We start from the raw sequence: 18,921 nt of genomic DNA, 5'->3' as shown, positions 1-18,921 counted from the left end.
GTGCTATCATTTGTAGGCGCTTAATAGCGGCTTTTGTGAGACCATTTTAGGTATGAACATGAGGAACTGGATGCTCTACATCAATCCCCAGTGACATGCAATAGTCATCGAAAATTTTCGATGTAAACTCCCAAGCATTATCAAGTCGAATTGACTTAATTGGGTGGTTTGGGTAGTGAGCCCGTAGACAGATAATCTGGGCTAGGAGTTTAGCATAAGCAGCATTTGGAGTGGACAACAGCGCGACATGTGACTAGCGTGTAGACCCATCAACCAATACGATAAAGTATTTAAAAGGTTCGCAAGATGGTTGAATTGGTCCACAGATATCCCGTTGGATTCTCTGTAAGAACGGAATGAGTATTTTTGGATCCTTTGCATAGGACGGTCTCGATCCTAATTTTCCTAAGGAACAGGCTTTACAAAATGAGTGAGGGGCCTTAAAAGCAACTAATGGGGATTTTGGTTGGGCCTGAGCGTCTGAAGCAATATTTGAAAAAAAAATTTGTGATTACATCACTTATCATGGCGTTAGGACCATGGGAAGTGGCATCTATGGTGCCATGGCCATGGGGTGACACCATCTATGGCGTATTGGCATTGTCAAGGGGGACATGGGCGGCCCTAAGCCTGCGGTGGACGGCTATGGTGCCAGAGGCGGCTGCCGCGGCGGTCACACTAAGTCCTGGAATCAATGATTCTTGCTTTGTTTCGCTCGAAAAAATGGATGTCCGTGTGAAGTTTTTAGTATATAGATCATCATATCACGACCAGAATGTCCTAGTCGGTCATGCCAAAGCTAATATGTGTCAGAATCCAAGAGATCTTCTCTTATCACATTATTGGATTCAATAGGTCGAATTGTAGTGACATAAAGTCCACTAGATTTACCCATAAGCTTCTCTAAGATGCATTTTCATCCGCAATCATTAGAGGTAATGCAAAGAAACTCTTTTTCGTTTTCTGTATGCGCTTTCACATGGAATCCATTGGCTCTGATATCTTTAAAGCTCAATAAGGTTTAATTTGCCTTAGGAGCGTAGAGAGCTTCTGCGACATTAGTCAAGGTGCCATTTGGCAAGAAGAATTGGGCCATTCCATGACCTTGAACTAAACCTGATGGCCTAGCCATCATAGTCATAGAGGAATATGTAGGCAACATCTCTAAGAATAATTGCCTATGGCGGAGAATGGTGTGCATAGTCGCACTATCCGCAAGACATTGCAGTTCTCCAGAATCCATTCCAAAAAGAAAAAGCTCGTAATTAAAAAGGAGTCATAATGAAAAGAACTCAATTTTTATTAATAAGTCAAACGGAATTACATCATTGTCTCTTTAACTAGAGAAAATCTAATCCAAAAAGCTAGCTAATGCAAAACAATGGTAGTTGTTTAACTTCTTTCGGTAACTCCAAAATAAATGTGACCAAGTGAGTAGAGAGATGTCGATGGAGCAAAGCTCGCTTAAGTACCACTTATCTCAAAACCTTCCTAGACATCACACTTACGTTGGATGAGCCTAGTTTGAAGAAAGACCAAACCATTGGCATTTACTGCAAAAATAATATGGCAATTGCCTACATCTCTTGGAAAATATAAAAGACTTAATCAAAATCGCCAGTCTCTTGGCCCTTGAAGTCTTCAACCCTTAGAGCGAGATCGTCATCTTGATCTTCTTGCTCCATGTAATTTGCTTCCCTTGCTTCATGTTGGCGTGAGTCACTCCTGCATCGTATCCTATGATTGTAGCAATTGTTATGTAATTAGGATTGTGTAATTATTTAGAATATTATGTAGTTAAGGGAGAGTATATTACGATGTAATTAGGTAGTCACTTTCCTATTAGGGTTCTGCATACTTTTTATATATACTCCATCTTTGGAGAAAATCGATATAACATTAGAAATTCCAAAACTTTCTCTTTGCCTTTGTTTTGTTTGACTTGGTATCAGAGCAGAGATCCTTTGGATTCTATCTCATTTGTTTCTGCTACAAATTTGTCTTTGTACTCCTTGAGAGTTTGTCCTTTGTCTTTGTCCTCTGTTCCTTTCACCTTAAAACCTTAAAATTCCCATACCTTGTCGTCAGCCTCTTCTCCCCTTGTGTTTGTCGAAATTTGCTGGTTGAAGAAGAAAAAATGTAAGGAGCACCTCCATTCAACAATAAGGTGATTTGCAACTATTGTAAAAATCTTGATCACTACAAGAGTCATTGTCCCCAGCTTATGAGATGCAACTCCAATAACTCTGGGTGGAAAGGTGGTAACAACGGTTAGAAGGGCAAGGTTGCAATTCAATTGGTGCCGGAGCAAGAACCGGACTTCTATGGTGTGGAGGGTCAAGATCTCACCAAGGGTAATGTTTCCTTAACTCAGGAAAAATGAGGTAAAATTGGTGTTGCTTTACATGTTTCTAGCTTTACTGGTAGTAATACATGGATAATTGATTCCAGTGCGTCTGATCATATGACCTATGAAAAGTCTTTCTTTGTTAAGTTGTCATCCCCATCCATAACACATGTCTCTAATGCCAATGGTGAGTCTTTCCCGGTCTTAGGAATTGGGTCTGTCCAGGTTACACCTTCCATTACTCTTCATAATGTTCTCTTTGTACCATCTCTGTCTCATCATCTCTTATCTGTGTCTCAGTTGAATACACAAAACAAATGTTCTGTAACCTTTTATCCTATGCATGCCATCTTTCAGGATCTATGCACTCGGGTGATAATTGGCAAGGGAGACCTGAGGGAGAGACTGTTTCATTTGGATTGCATGTACGCAGGACAGTCACAAGCACCGACAAGTATGCAAAACCCTGTTGCTCTGACATTGAGTTCTGATTAGTTGAATGAGTTGTGGTTGTGGCATCGCCGTTTAGGCCATCCATCCTTTGGAGGTATGAAGAAGTCCATGCCCTCTCTGTTTTTGGGAATAAAGGAGTCTAGCTTGCATTGTAAGACTTGTGCTTTAGCTAAGAGTCATATGTCTAGCTATCCTTCCAGCTTTCATTCTAGTACAATGCCTTTTGAATTGATTCATTCGGATTTATGGGGACCTTCCAAACATTCGACCCTTTCTGGAATGCGTTATTTTGTTTTATTCATTGATGATTTCACAAGATTGACTTAGGTTGTTTTACTTAAGTCAAAAGTTGCAGTCTTCTTTGCTTTTATAGCTTTTCATAATCTTGTCCGTACCCAATATGATGCTCGTATTAAGATATTTTGGTTTGATAATTGGGGGGGGGGGGGGGGGGAGTTTGTTAATCATTCATTTCGTGATTACTTCCAATCTCATGGAATTGTTCACCAAACCACTTGCCCACAAACACCAGAACAGAATGGGGTCTCTGAACCGAAGAATCGTCATTTGTTAGACATGGGTCGCACCCTTCTCCTTAGTGCTAATATGCCTAAATACCTTTGGGGAGAGGCTGTGTTGTGTACCTCCCATCTTATTAATCGTCTCCCATCTTCCTCTCTTCAAGGTCGTATTCCATTTGAGGTATTGTCTAGTTATGTCTCTATCCCATCTCTTAATACCCTTCCTGCTCGTATCTTTGGTTGTGTAGTCTATGTCCATCTTTATAAGAACCAACGTTCCAAGTTAGATGCAAGGGCTCTCAAATGTTTCTTTATTGGGTATGGAACTCATCAGAAAGGATACAAGTGTTATCATCCTCCCTCTCAACAATTTTATGTCACCATGGATGTGACATTCAGTGAGGATACATGTTATTTTCCACCTTCTACAACTCATAGTCAGGGAGAGCAGGGTGTTTTTTTATGAAGGACAGTACCAAACAGGACCAACGATCGATCGCTTTATCTCAAACGATCTATCATTTAGTGAAGAGGAAATGTCTAGTGGCCCGGAAACCAACGACACTCCTACAGAAACAGAAAAGGCAATTGCCGAACAGAGCATTGCGAGTTTCGAAAAAGAAAAGGCAATTGCTGAATCGTCTACCCATCACTATGAAACTGCCGAATAGAGCATTGCGAGTTCCGAAACAGAAAAGGCAATTGCTGAATCGTCTACCCTTCACCATGCAACTGCCGAACAGAGCATTGTGAATTCCGAAACAGAAAAGAGAATTGCTGAATTGTCTACCCTTCAAGAAGAAGATCCTAACTGTTCAGTCTCTCTCTCTCCATCAGTGGTCTCCCCTATTCAGTCTTCACCTGAGGTACGTAGTAGTTTACCTTTGTCCCCTAACCCACCTTTGTCTAGTAGTATTGTTCCTTTAGTCGCTTCTACACAGGTTCAAACACGAGTCTTACCGGAACGCTCCACTTGTGGTCAGCCCCCAAAGAAATATGAACCAATTTTGAATGTTAAGGCCAGGTCTCCTGTAGCTGATTATGTGTCTACCCATAGGTTGTCTAAATCGTATGTAGCCTTTGTGAATCAATTATCTTCTGTATCACTTACTAGTAAAGTGTAGGATGCAATGAGGGACGAGAAGTGGATGCAGGCAATGACAATCGAGATGGATGCTCTTGAGAAGAATTGTACATGAGAGTTAGTATCATTGCCACCTGGGAAGAAGACAGTTGGTTGTTGGTGGGTGTACACTATGAAACACAATCCTGATGGTTCAGTGGACAGATATAAGGCAAGATTAGTGGCTAAAAGGTATACGCAGAAGTATGGAGTGGATTATGATGAGACATTTGCACCAGTGGCCAAAATTAACACAATTCGGGTACTTCTTTCGTTAGCTGCTAATCTTGATTGGTCTTTGCAACAGTTTGATGTTAAGAATGCATTCTTGCATGGTGATCTACATGAAGAGGTTTATATGGATTTGCCTCCTAGATATGGTACTTCTACTGGAAAGCAGGTGGTGTACAAATTGAAAAAGTCTCTTTATGGTTTAAAGCAGTCTCCCAGAGCTTGGTTTAGCAGGTTCACCAAGTTCATGAAGAAAATTGGGTACCGGCAGAGCAATTCAGACCACACCTTGTTTCTTAAGCATCGGTGTGGTAAATTGATTGCCTTGATTATTTATGTTGACGACATGGTTGTGACAAGTGATGACTTTGAGGAGATTCAGAGGTTACAAGGCCAGTTATCTTCTGAATTTGAGATGAAAGATTTGGGCACTTTGAAATATTTCTTGGGAATTGAAGTTGCTCGTGGGAAGGATTGTATTGTGTTGAGTCAGAGGAAGTATGTTCTCGACTTGTTGGCAGAAACAGGTATGCTTGATTGTCAACCTGTTGATACTCCTATTGAGCAAAACCATCGGTTAACAGAGTATTTGGATCAAGTACCTATGAATAAAGCCAGATACTAGAGGTTAGTTGGCCGGTTGATTTATTTATTCCACACTAGACCAGATTTAGCTTATGCAGTTAGTGTGGTGAGTCAGTTTATGCATAATCCTAGCGAGGCTCATATGAGTGTTGTATTTAGTATTTTGAGATATTTGAAGTCTGCTCCAGGTAAGGGATTACTCTTTTCAAAGCATAGTCACTTGGATGTTTCCGGATACATAGACGCGGACTGGGCATGTAATATTACAGATCGCAGGTCTACTTCGGGCTACTTCACGTTTGTGGGTGGTAACTTGGTTACTTAGAAGAGCAAGAAATAGAAGGTGGTGGCTCATTCTAGTGCAGAAGCAGAGTACAGAGGAATGGCCCAAGGACTTTGTGAGATATTGTAGTTGAGAAATTTGTTGAGGGATTTGGGGTTCAGACAAAAAAAGGCTATGCCACTTTATTGTGATAATAAGGCTGCAATTGAAATTGCTCACAATCCTGTTCAGCATTGTAGATACCTCTACTAGTGAGAGTAGTTTGCTATCTCACCAAGTATAAGTAACACGCTCTTTTGGACACCCACAAGCCATGGTGAGGCCCAACCGCTACTTGCATCTCGTAGCCCTATGTTCAAGCTACGCTACGGTATCCGGAAGTTGCAAATCCGTCGCCGGGAAGCCACCTTTCCGGCCTTGCCAACATGCCCTCACAAATAGGCTTTCTAGACTAGAAATGGTGGTTGCTTGTCTCACATCGAAAACAATGTAAAGGAGATGGCTTCCTTCACCTATAGAAGGAATGCCTCCTCCCACTTAAACACCATTCCAATCCAATCCCATTACATCTCATGTAATCCGCTTGGGCCGCAAGGCTCAACGCACTAGTACAACTTTCAAGTGGACGTAGTTTCCCGCTAAGGCGGGAAACGAACCACTATACATCTCGTGTCAATCTCTCTATCTCTTTCTTTACCTTAATTAGATCCCCAACGGATCCAAGCATTAACATTGGCGCCGTCTGTGGGAAGGCGACACACAAAGGCTTCGTCATTCTCCATGCTAACGGAGCTGAAAGAAAATTCTTCTATTTCTTCTTTGAGCCTTGTCTGCCACAACTTCATCCCTCCATGGCACCTGGTCAACGCCAGGAAACTTGGTCAAACGCCGCACTACAAAAAAAAAAAAAAATTTTAGGACACCCCGCGGGTTTGTCCGCCACATTAGCCTCTAGCGGCAAAGGTTACCTATCTTTGGCGGTAGCCCAAAAAAAAAAAAAAAACAACCAAGATTCAATTGTAAGTTTACTTTGGGCACCCAGAATCTGGCTCTGGACACCCACTCATGTAGCGGAGCATGCTTTGGGCTTCGACGGAGACTATGCTTCCATCCTTCTCCCCCTTCACATCCCTCCGTTCAAATCTTGCACCGCCAAGCTTTGTCTCGTCAATACTTTATTGACGGCTGCAAAACTCAGCTTTTGCTTTGTCATGGAGCCCCTGCCAAGTTCCGGCTCCGCCGAGGAAGCCTTCGTCAGGCTGACACCGCTAAGCAGGGCGCGCAATCTCAGCGCAGGGCACCGCTGCCCTTCACTGCTAGGAGTTACCGTTGGCCAGGGTACCGCTAACCAAAGCTCCTATACCGCCAACGAGCCCCTCTGCCAGCGAAAGATACCGCTAGCGAGCACACCAACCTGCCAAAGCAGCAGCCCTCCCCTCGCACAGCAGCAGCAAGCCCAAGCACCGCCGAACTCAAAACCTCCGCTGAGCTTCGAGTTCCGCCGAACGCAAAACCTCCGCTGAGCTCCGAGTTCCGCCGAACGCAAAACCTCCGCTGAGCTCCTAGTTCCGCCGGCCTTCTTCCTCCGCTGACGAGTTTTCTCTGCCAGTCAACACTCAGCGGAGCACTTCCACCGTCAATGACCCGCTGACCTTGCTCCACTCCATCAAACGAGCTTCGCTCCGCCGGCCAAGAGCTCTGCCGTCCATGATCATCAGCGGCACAACTTCCGCCGACCAAGGCTTCCTCCGCTCAGCACCATGAGTTCCCCAAACCCATCTTTAATCATCACCTCCGCTCCGCCAGGCTTCTACTGCTAGGCAAGCTCTGCCAAGCTTCTCCGCTGAGGTCCTCAGCTAGCGCCCACCGAGCTCAACTGGCATCTCAACTGACCACCATCTGCCACCACCAGCTAGCGGCTCTGCTCCGCCCAGCTCGGTCGATTGCTCCACTGGCTCCATCTCCGCTAAACACCACTAGCAGAACCGCCAGCAACAGCTCTCAAAGACCCACTAGCACTCAGCGGCCAGCCAAGCATCTTCCACCGCCCAACTTCTTCCGCCGGCGAACACCACCGCTAGCTCCAGATGCTCACAGCCTTGACGGAGCATCAGTAAACTCCGCTGGTGTCCCAGGGCTCCGCCGGAAAGTTCGCTGAGCAACTCATCTGCCGAGCTGTGTCGGCGGCAGCGCCAAAAATCATCCGCCGAACTCCGTCAGCGGCAGCAGTAAATCTCATGACCTCCGCTAGCCAAACTACACTCCCAAGTCAACTTCCGCCGGCGAGCAAAGCCCAGTGCTCCGTCAGCGACAACCCAGTCCACCAAAGGGCCTTCCGCTAGCTATCCTCAGCGGCCCCGCCGGTGCGCCGCCAGACAAAGCATAGAAACTGCAACTGACAACACCACCGCTAGCTGCAACCAGCGGAACCGGCCTCCTCCGCCAACTGTCAGCGGCTATCTGACCGCTAGCCACACCCCACTAGCATAGCTCCGCCGGCAAGATCTCATCTGCACAATCTCCGCTGAGTTCCAGGTCACCGCCGAGCACCTAAGCCTTCGCACTCCGCTGCGCAGCCTCCGCTAGGCACTACCAGCGGGAAACAGATCCGCTTGCACCATCAGGCGGTAACCAGCTCTGCTAGCTGGTTAAGAATTGATATGCATCTTGATCTGATATGCAACAGCAACCCAAACAGGCCCTGCGAGGGGAGCCCCGAGCTTTTATGGCTGTCAAACTCTGCAAAATAAGATAAGCCTCTCTCTTTATTTTATTTGGTACACACGGTTAAGCATGCTGGCGGTATCATATCCACTCAACTATATTTAAACAATTTATGGTTTGCTATTCTCCCAGGGTGTTGTTAAGAATTGATAGTATATATTGACTCTATATGGGTCAATTCATTCATGCCATTTATCAAAACAATAGTATACTATCCATGCCGCCAGTCAATTCACTTCTCCATGTGCTAGATGTTGGTTTTGCATTCTCACTCTCAGGATATATTACATCTGGTGCTAGTATATTGGGCGCATGCTTTACCCTTACGTAATCATGGACACATGCATGTTTTGGGGGGCTCACTGTCAGTACAAATTATATATATCAGTGGACTCAATTATGCATGTACTCCCACTAGAAGTGCATGTTTTGACTCCAACATGGCAACAAACTTTGGGTCATATTGAATTTTACTTCAGCGGCACACTACTAAATATGCCATTTGTCATCAACTACTATTTTGCTTATACACGTACTTTGCTTACAACTTTATCAAGGTACATATGCAAATTATTGATGTTGATTTTACAAATCCACATATTAATCATATGTTTTGTTTCACGGAAATTTCTATTTCTATTGCGCATTCAACCTCAACTACGAGTTGACGGTATTATCGGAGTACTTTATCCGCCACAAGCAATGGACCGTCATGCTCGGCCAACTCCGCTAACCTCCAAATCGGCATAAGATAAGTCACTATATCTTACATTTTACACTCTTTCAATTTGAGCTACCGCCATGCCAATACCATGCTTTTACTACTTCTAAGCATGCTTATAGAATATCACACTTGATATATCTTTACATGCTTCCATAACTTTTAAGCATGCCAACAACATTTCGTAGATTTGGCAACACTTTCTAGATCTCACGTACTAGATATGCCATGCTTCACATACCGATCTCAATGATCCATTAGCATATCTACAAAAATGCAAAAATGATATTAGCATCCACATTACAAGTACATGCTATACACATATGCCATGCTTCTATTTTAATTGCAAAATTAAATAAGTATGGGACACTCAAACAAAATTTTATTACTTGCTCTATGTGTTTATCATTTTTTAACCAAACTGCCAGGCGGTAAGGCAACGCCTCATAATGACAATGACCGCTACGCGGCATTGCAGTCAAGTTTCTCCTTCGAGAAAACAGCTAGGGACTAGTTAACACAGCCCACGGCAGCCATTGATCCTGCAGTTAACCCCGACGCTTGGGTATCTAAGATTGGGCTCGCTACCCAACACCCTCTGCTCCGCGCAGCTCCCCTCATCAAACAATTTTCCGACCATCCGGAGGTCTATAGCCAGGAGTGGGGGACTCCTCGCAGGGCCTAGCAGGGGCCCACCCGAAAGGGCAAAAGCGTTCGCTCTAACAATTCTAGATGGACGACGCACTCGCACTAATTATGCTTGATATACGGCACAAAGCTACGCTTTGGTATCAACCCGCTAGAACACCCTCCTTGACTGGGGACGTCGGGGACTTGTACATACAGCCCAACATAATTAGCAACGGTCACGCTCATGCCTCAGGGCATCACCTTCGAGCTACCCGTTAATGCCTTCCCGGCACCCCGAGCTTCCTCTCATGCCTTCCCGGCACCCCGAGCTTCCGATCATGCCTTCCCGGCACCCCCGAGCTTCGGCTCATGCCTTCCCGGCACCCACGAGCTTCCACTCACGAGCTTCCCGCTCATGCCTTCCCGGCATCCCGAGCTTCCGCTCATCCCTCCCCGGCAACCCACGAGCTTCCGCTCATGCCTTCCCGGCAATCCTCGAGCTTTACGCTCATGTCTACTCGACACACCACACGTTAATGGAACATTGAATTTTTCTACCATTTGTCGTTTACCAACCGCGACAAATCAAATTCTTTTCGCGTTCCATTAATACGACCGAAAACCAAACAGACACAAACCGTACGCGCGGTCATCGTTCATGAGTTACAAGCGCTTACCTTCGCAACGCTCATACAACTTACATTTATCATATGCAATCCATATGCTCACACGACCATATGCGCTCTCGAGTTTGTACGTCACAAATCGGTCGTACTCGGCGCCATTCGCGTGTATACATCAACATGTATCACGCACCCCATACGTTCATATATGCCAACGCATATCAGCGCAACTCACATTTGTTGCCCAATGCAACGAGCATTCTACATATGCCTATTTTTTGTCTTTGTTGTGCAGGTTAACGAGTCCCTTCTTGCTTACGGAGTTCGGGGACTTGTAGGGGCTCCGTGCCGCCCGGTTACTTATGCTTGGTGTCATCATGTTTATAACTCCCTAACCAAGAAGCTCCTCTTACTTGGGGACTTCGGGGACTTGTAGATACCTCTACTAGTGAGAGTAGTTTGCTATCTTACCAAGCATAAGTAACACGCTCTTTTGGACACCCACAAGCCATGGTGAGGCCCAACCGCTACTTGCATCTCGTAGCCCTATGTTCAAGCTACGCTACAGTATCCGGAAGTTGCAAATCCGTCGCCGGGAAGCCACCTTTCCGGCCTTGCCAACATGCCCTCACAAATAGGCTTTCTAGACTAGAAATGGTGGTTGCTTGTCCCACATCGAAAACAATGTAAAGGAGATGGCTTCCTTCACCTATAGAAGGAATGCCTCCTCCCACTTAAACACCATTCCAATCCAATCCCATTACATCTCATGTAATCCGCTTGGGCCGCAAGGCTCAACGCACTAGTACAACTTTCAAGTGGACGTAGTTTCCCGCTAAGGCGGGAAACGAACCACTATACATCTCGTGTCAATCTCTCTATCTCTTTCTTTACGTTAATTAGATCCCCAACGGATCCAAGCATTAACAAGCATGATCGCACAAAGCATGTGGAGGTAGATCGACACTTCATTAAAGAGAAGCTGGATGGACAGATCATTTTGTTTCCCTTCGTTCCTACTGAAGAATAGTTAGCAGATATTCTTACAAAGGCTCTCTCAAGTAAAGCCTTTTATGACTTACTTGACAAGTTGGGCATACGTGATCTGTATGCTCCAACTTGACGGGGAGTGTTGGCTTGAGTCACTCCTACATCGTATCCCATGATAGTAGCAATTGTTATGTAATTAGGATTGTGTAATTATTTAGAATATTATGTAGTTAAGGGGGAGTATATTACGATGTAATTAGGTAGTCACTTTCTTATTAGGGTTCTGCATACTTTGTATATATACTCCATCTTTAGAGAAGATCGATATAACATTAGAAATTCCAAAACTTTCTCTTTGCCTTTATTCTGTTTGACTCTTCATGATACGTCTTGTACGCGTTTGCAACATTCTGGGGTGCTTTACATGCTTTGGCCCCGAATGCTCCACATCAAAGAAAAGCATCATTATGGTCAGGCTCCCTTGATCGAGGCACTCTTCGGGCGCTTTAGGAACAACTATTATCCTTGGTGGTGCTACCACCATAGTCGAAGTCTCTGCCTCTCTCTCTCTCTTCACACGTTGACCTCCACGATTCCGTGCACACCTATCTTTGTGGTTTCCTTCCTCTTTGGGGCGAGAATATGGACCAGAACGTCCAGAATTGTCCATTTCCTTAGGGTTTCACTCCTTGCGCCCTCCCTTAGGGGCGCGACTATAGTTAGGCTCCAGAATAGAACTTGGTTCTCACTAGTCTAGAGTTATAGTTCTTCACAAGTATGTTGTCGTGCTTTTCAGTTATGTTCATGGATCCAATAAGCTCATGAAACCTTGTGATGTATTCGGCATTGACATCAATCTGATAATTCTTTGCAATCATCAATGCAAAGGCAAGGAAGGTAGAGTGACTTCTCGATCAACATCGTATCAGTGATATTCTTGCCATAGAATTCCATCGAAGACTTTATACGTAGGGCTTCCGAGTTGTAATCAAGTACAGACTTGAAATCACATAAGCAGAGGCGATGCCATCTCACTTCTAAACACGAATGTTGCCAAATCGCTTCTCGAGTTCTACCAATAGGTTTCTAGGGTCCTACTCATTATGGAGCGCGTCATCCACGTGCCTTGTCATGAGAATGATGGATTTAGCTTGGTTTGCCTCAAAAATAACTCTATTCGCTTCCAAAGCGGCAGCTTGTTGAGGAATAAGCACGTTCTAACTTGGCTCTTGGACCGTGTCTAGGATCCCTTCAACCTTAAGATGCTAACGCACATCATAGACCCATTTGTGGTATTCTGCGCCTGTTGTGGAGCAAAGTTCAACTTGTTCAGGTTACTCATCCTGAAAAACAACAAGAAATTAGAGTTAGTTTCGAAGCAGAAAAAGCTACCTCGAAAACATATAAAATTTCTGAGCGTAGTTAATCCCAAGAAATTAGGGGTTTCTGAGCGTAGTCGTTTCGAAGAAATCCAATTTCAAGAGGTATTGGATTAGATCAAAACAATGATGTGTTTGTGGTCGATCAAAACTTCTCAACAAACATTGAGTTTGAAGGACTCTACAAACTCCAAGCCTGGAGTGAGCATGAACCCCCACAGTTTGGCTTTTGGTCTCCCCAATGAAGAAGAAAGAGGGGTAGAAGAAGGGAGGTTGCAACTTGCAAGTCCTTGAAAAAAGAAAATAAATTGAAATTACAAAAGAAAAATAGTTAAATAAAAGAAAAAAAATACTTTTTTTTTCTCTTTGACTTTGACAAAAAGTGTGTGCCTTCCTCTCCTTTTTTTTTCTTCTTCTACCTTTGACCAAATGTGTGGGCTGCTTCCTTTTTGTTTTTTTTTTCTTTTCTTCTTCTTCCGGCAGTGGGCGGCGTCTCCCCTTTTTTTTTTTTTTTTTTTTTCTCTTTTTCTTCTTTTATGGCAGTGGGTTCTTCCTCCTCCTTTCTTTTCTAGGCCGCTTTTTTTTTTTTTTTTCCCTCTTTCTGCCTTGTGCTGGGCTGGGCTGGGCCGGCCGGAACTAAGGACAAACAGCGATTAATTCTGGCAATCCCAACGGTTCAAGGACGTGCAGTGTTTCCGCAGGCCGGTCCGGTAGCTTTCCCGCAGGTTCTGGAAGTTGTGTTTTCGGTTCCCGGATTCTGGAGCTAAGGCGCTAATTGTGACCAAATTTGACTGTATATGGCAGTCTGGAAGGTTGTGAACCGGGTAAGGATCCCTTTTCTCTTCTGGGGGCCGGTTCAGTACTTTTTCGACCGGTTCCTATGACTCCGTTGCCGGTTCTGGGCTCTTGAGATTAGGGGCTTCAAGGTGTGCGGCTGTGGATGCTTGGATTTGAGGGTTATGAAATTAGGGTTTCAGAGTTAAAGCTTCGTGTTGATAACGTGTTTAAGGGAATCGATATTTGAGAGAGAATTCGATGTGCTTTCATTGATAATATGGGTATATAGAGGATTACAAGCATAGAATCAGAGTTGTACATGAAAACATAATTGTACAATGATTGAATATCTACTAGGATTCTCCAAGATTATCTCTAAGCATAACCCTATTACAACTAGAGCAAGTAACCTAGAGTTTGGGCCAGATATATATTTTGGATTTACTTGAACTGAAACTGAAATTTCGAGCATTGAGAAGCCTGGATAGTTCTATTCTAATGACTATGATACAACACAGTCCAATGGGCTTTGGGGTCCATTTCGTGTTACACAGGGGCCAAAACATCATTTCGCAGCAGACCCTAGCGTCCAGTAAAAACCCTACGCCCCTCACAGTCTGAGAGCACAGACTGAGAAGCTGAGAAAGAAGGCGAGAAGATGCAGATCTTCGTGAAAACCCTAACGAGGAAGACGATCACCCTGGAGGTGGAGTCGTCAGACACTATTGACAACATGAAGGCCAAGATTCAAGACAAGGAGGGCATCCTGCCAGACCAGCAGAGGCTCATCTTCGCCGGAAAGCAGCTCGAGGATGGCCGAACCCTAGCTAACTACAACATCCAGAAGGAGTCCACTCTCCACCTGGTGCTTCATCTCCGTGGCAGAGCCAGGAAGCGTAAGAAGAAGACCTACACCAAGCCCAAGAAGATCAAGCACAAGCACAAGAAGGTCAAGCTCGCCGTTCTCCAGTTCTACAAGGTCGACGACTCCGGCAAGGTGCAGAAGCTCAGGAAGGAGTGCCCCAATGCCTAGTGTGGCGCCGGGACCTTCATGGCCAACCATTTTGACAGGCACTACTGTGGTAAATGTAGCCTAACCTATGTTTACTAGAAGGCCGGTGGCGATTGAGTTTCTTCTTTTACTAGCATCAGTGTTCTTGGGGATTTGAACAGATGGTTTAATTTCAAGGTTTAGAACCTGTAATCCTCTTTGTTGAGGCTTATACTGAGAATTTTGCTTCCGAATTATGGAGTTTAATGGTTAATTTTTTTATGAATTTACTTGTCTTCCAATTCTATTAGCCTCGATATAATATTGGATGGATCAAATTGGTGATTCCTATCAGATTAGTGGATGTAGCTTGTGTTTCTACAATTACTTGGAAATTGGTGGTTGCTATATACTGTGGAGTGGTTTCTTCATTATGCTTTTTGAAATGGTTTCCATTTGTTCTGGTTAAAGTCATTCTCCCTTTCAATCTGGTTTAGTTTGTTATTCGTATTTGGTTGCAAATGGTGCACCAGCTATCTATCTGTTTGACTATTTTGCTGTTTATTTGGAGTAGTTTACTTTTTCTTTCCTTCAAACAAGTTGTGATTACTTCAGTTCCACTGTTTTTCTGCTAAGCCATCTGGGGTTTTTGGCTTTGTCACAATTGAGGTTATTAACTAGTTGACTGTTGGCCAGAATTTGGTTCCTTGATGAATAACTATTGTTTAATGATCAGACCAGGATGTCAACAAATAACTATTTAATGATCAGACTAGGACATCAACAAATAACAGAAACTAAATGGTTTTTTTTTTTCCTAGTAATACTTCCAGCACAAATGTGCCACTATTTGTAATATTTAGGCTGGATGAGAATTCTGGCTAACTTAATCTAGTTTTTTGATACTCATTGACTATATATGATACATATTGAATCCTACATCTATGCATTTGACACTGGTCTGTTAATTCTCTGGTCATGTTTATAGCAGTTTTTGATCTATAGTCACTATCTTAGTTGTGGTTGCTGTATTAGTTTTATATTGTTAACTGATATGCATCCAGCATATAGTCATTTTGTTTCATGATATAGCTTTTACCATTACTCTGCAGTTTTATTGCAGTTGGCAAAAGAATTTTTGTTTCCACATATTTGAAGGAGTTTTGTTTCCACATCCAATTCCGTGTTCGCTGCACACTCTTCTTCTGTAAGTTGTCTAATTTGTGCCTTTGATTATGCTTTTGTGCTACAGACTCTTGAAGTGATTTCCTACTTGATATCACCAAGAAATGCATTGCCTTTTGCTTTGTTCCCTTCCTTGCAGAGATGCTTTTGTTTTTGCAGTTTCTCACTTTGCTTAGGATAAGTTGATCCAATGTTAAGAGTGAATAGGTTCCTTTTTCTTTGGTGATTCAGAATCAAAAGATGAATTGAGTGTGCTTCCTTATTGTGTTGATCATGCATTGCTTTCTAGGCACCAAACATCAACTTGCGTCCCTCCCTCCCTCCCTCTCTTCCCGGTGTCTCACTGCTACTGGCCTTGCTCTCTATTGTTGCGAACCTTTGGCCTCTCTTTTCTGTTTCTGTTCTCCTCACTGCATTTTTCTTCATTGTAAACCTCTTTTTATAGGCTTAACGATCAGCTCGATATGAGGAATGATTTTGTTCAAATTTGAATCAACCTTTATCACTTTGCCGATGATTCTCTTATTCAAAAATAAGATGACCACCCTCACCATCTTGTTTTCTTTATGTGAAGCTTGGGGTAACTTCTTTGTTTAGAAGTTTAAACGAACAATTTTATTGCTAAAAAAAAAAAAAATTCAAATCTGACAACCTTAACCTACTTTTGAATGTGCAAGAGGTGGAGATTATCCAAAACATACAACACCAAGTCACCAATAGTCGATGAGTATACTAGAGTCCAACATACGCCTCTGCTGGTTTTATTCCATTCTTTATTTTCTTACCTCTTTTTTCTTTTCCCTTTTTTTTTGGCAAGAACCTCTTTTTTCTTTTTTGGAGAGGCATCCAGGAGTTATTTTTTCACAAAGAATCCATTAAAAATGGGTTATGTAACTTTTCATTTTCAACATACCTTGACCAAAGTATATCATAACCAATAATGGATCACAAACTAACTGGAACTCTAGGCTCAACACCGAAGCAGGGTTTAACCGGAACTGGGGAGAAATAGGTGATCGGAGATTGAGAAATGGAGGATGAGCTCAAGAATTTCATCAACGTATGGATCACAACCATCTTATGTCTATCTTATTGCAATTACATAGTCTCCAGATTAATCCCAAAGGGTCTGCTCAGGCTCATCTCTCTCCTCCCAGTCTTCTACCTCTTCATCACTGCCCCTAGCTCTCCATTCCTTCCATCTCTGTGGACCCACAATCGTCTTCCTAGTCTGGCTTGGCATCTCCAGGCTCCTTCTCTTCTCCTTTAACCTTAGCCCTCTATCACCACCCCCACCTTCACTCTTCCATTTCATCTCCATAGCTTGCCTCCCCATCAAAATCAAGCAAGACTCACCTAGAAAAACACCCCCCAATCCCAAAACCACCCAAAATCCTAGAAAGTCAATTGGTCAAAGTGTCACAAAGGAGCTGCCAATTATGGTAGCTGTGAAGGCATTGCTTTTGGGTATGTGATCCTAGCCTTGTATTGTTCCCACATGTACTTGGGTCTAGAAATATTCTTTCCCCTTATCGTGACTTCAGCTCGAACTGTTTTTGGGTTAGAGCTCGAGCCGCAGTCCAACAAGCCTTATCTCTCAACTTCGCTTCAAGACTTTTGGGGCTATCGATGGAATCTAATGGTCACAAATATCCTGCGGCCAACAGTATACGATCTTACTCGGCACGTGTGCGCCCGTTTAGTTGGTGAACGGTGGCCGGGCCACGCTCTCTGCTTTGATGGCCACCTTTGCAGTCTCCGGGTTAATGCACGAGGTTACTTATTACTATCTCACGCGCGTGCAGCCCACATGGGAAGTGACGTAGTTTTTTGTGCTACATGGGGCTTGCGTGGCGGTTGAGGTGGATGTGAAGAAGGCGGTTACCAGCAGGTGGAGGTTGCACTCGGTGGTTTCGGGGCTGTTGACATTTGTGTTCTTGGCTGTGACAGGCAACTGGCTGTTCTTTCCTCAGTTGCCAGGAATGGTGTTGATACAAGGGCTTTAGGAGAGTATGCAATTATGGTGGATTGTAAAAGGCTAACTTGCCTCATTTGCATTATTGGCCCAGCAAAAGCTAATTAATGTACTCTTTAGCCCCTTTATTGATCGTTTTCTTGTTCTTGTTCAAAAAACATGAGCTGGGAAATTGAGGTTTTGTGTACTGATGATTGTTATCACATTATTAGAGCATTTGAGGATCGAGGAAGAAAGTTATGGTGGATTTCGTGCTAGACTGTTCATTATTTTATTTGGCCAAAGAAAACCAATTAATACACTACCCCATTGCAATACACTACCCCATTGCTAATCTCATTTCTGTTAAATTTTGTTCTTCAAGAATGTGATGCAAATTGAGGTTTTCACTTGTGTAATAATATTCACTCTTGATTGAGAAGGTTCAGACCATATTTGTTTCTCACTCCCTAATTCCCCTTGACCTCAAAGTTGGACTGGAAATTGGGAAAGATGAACAAGAGGCTGAGAACATATTTGATTTGTATTGTCAAATGAATGAATACAAAGTACTTCTGAGCTGGTAAATTTCTTCTAATAGTATCTACAAGTCACGTACGAACCATAGCTTTCTTTGGTTACAATCTTAACTTCAGATTGCAACAGAAACATCCCGGAAACAAGCAAGAACCGGATTCACCAGCTGATACCAACTTGGCTTGAAAGTACATGATCCCCACGCTACGCCTGCAATTACCCATATGAGAATTCCCAAAGTACAACTGAAAGACACTGCAAGCACACAGAGTAGGATTGTCAGCTCACCTATTAATTATTACATAGCTGAGTCGGAGTGTATTATAGCGACGAGCAGAAACATGAGCTTACAAAAATATTCAATGATGAAACACATCTTGCACCTATCAAACAATTAGCTATTATTAATCAACACAAATGATCAAGGTATCCTATTATAATGAGTCTTACTAAGGCTATTTATGATCAAACTCATAAGAAAACGAAATATAGAAAACCTTCTCAAGTACGTTGATAAAATTCGTTAAAAGACAGTAGACATTCCATAAATTGGTTCCAAAAGTTTTCCTCTTACCCTGAATTTACATGTTCCAATGATATGTAGTTGGAGACTATTGCATGGTTTTTGGGACTGGAGTCAAAGCAACCTTTTACACCCAAACTTCTCTAGATTTCATTCGTCTGGCAATAAATTTAATCAAAATATATGAATACATGAGAAAACCAGACTATCAGTGCTGGAATAAAGGCTTAGTCAGGCTGAATTAGACCTGATGTAGGATCAGACAGTAAAAGAGAAGCAACAGTGTGGTAGCAATGGAACAATGCAGCCATCACATTAATGTCATTCATTTGCTTCCGTGCCAC

General features: G+C 43.3%; 1 protein-coding gene across 3 annotated transcripts in view; it reads left to right on the top strand.

The window, feature by feature from the left end:
* LOC112195044 (polyubiquitin 11) overlaps nucleotides 1–18,921 on the top strand; it is a 38,081-nt gene that overhangs the window by 4,419 nt on the left and 14,741 nt on the right. Inside the window, exons 2-3 of one of the 3 annotated variants that reach the window (XM_024335365.2) lie at nucleotides 1,190–1,195; nucleotides 14,046–14,266. In XM_024335365.2, coding sequence (XP_024191133.1) covers nucleotides 1,190–1,195; nucleotides 14,046–14,266 — 227 coding nt within the window. Of the gene's footprint in view, nucleotides 1–1,189; nucleotides 1,196–14,045; nucleotides 14,274–18,921 lie in introns of all 3 variants that reach the window. The other 2 variants (XM_024335366.2, XM_024335364.2) reach the window with 2 other exon arrangements.

This window comes from Rosa chinensis, chromosome 3 (assembly GCF_002994745.2).
Source record: "Rosa chinensis cultivar Old Blush chromosome 3, RchiOBHm-V2, whole genome shotgun sequence".
Classification (NCBI taxonomy): domain Eukaryota; kingdom Viridiplantae; phylum Streptophyta; class Magnoliopsida; order Rosales; family Rosaceae; genus Rosa; species Rosa chinensis.
This window is presented reverse-complemented; position numbering and strand designations above follow the sequence as displayed.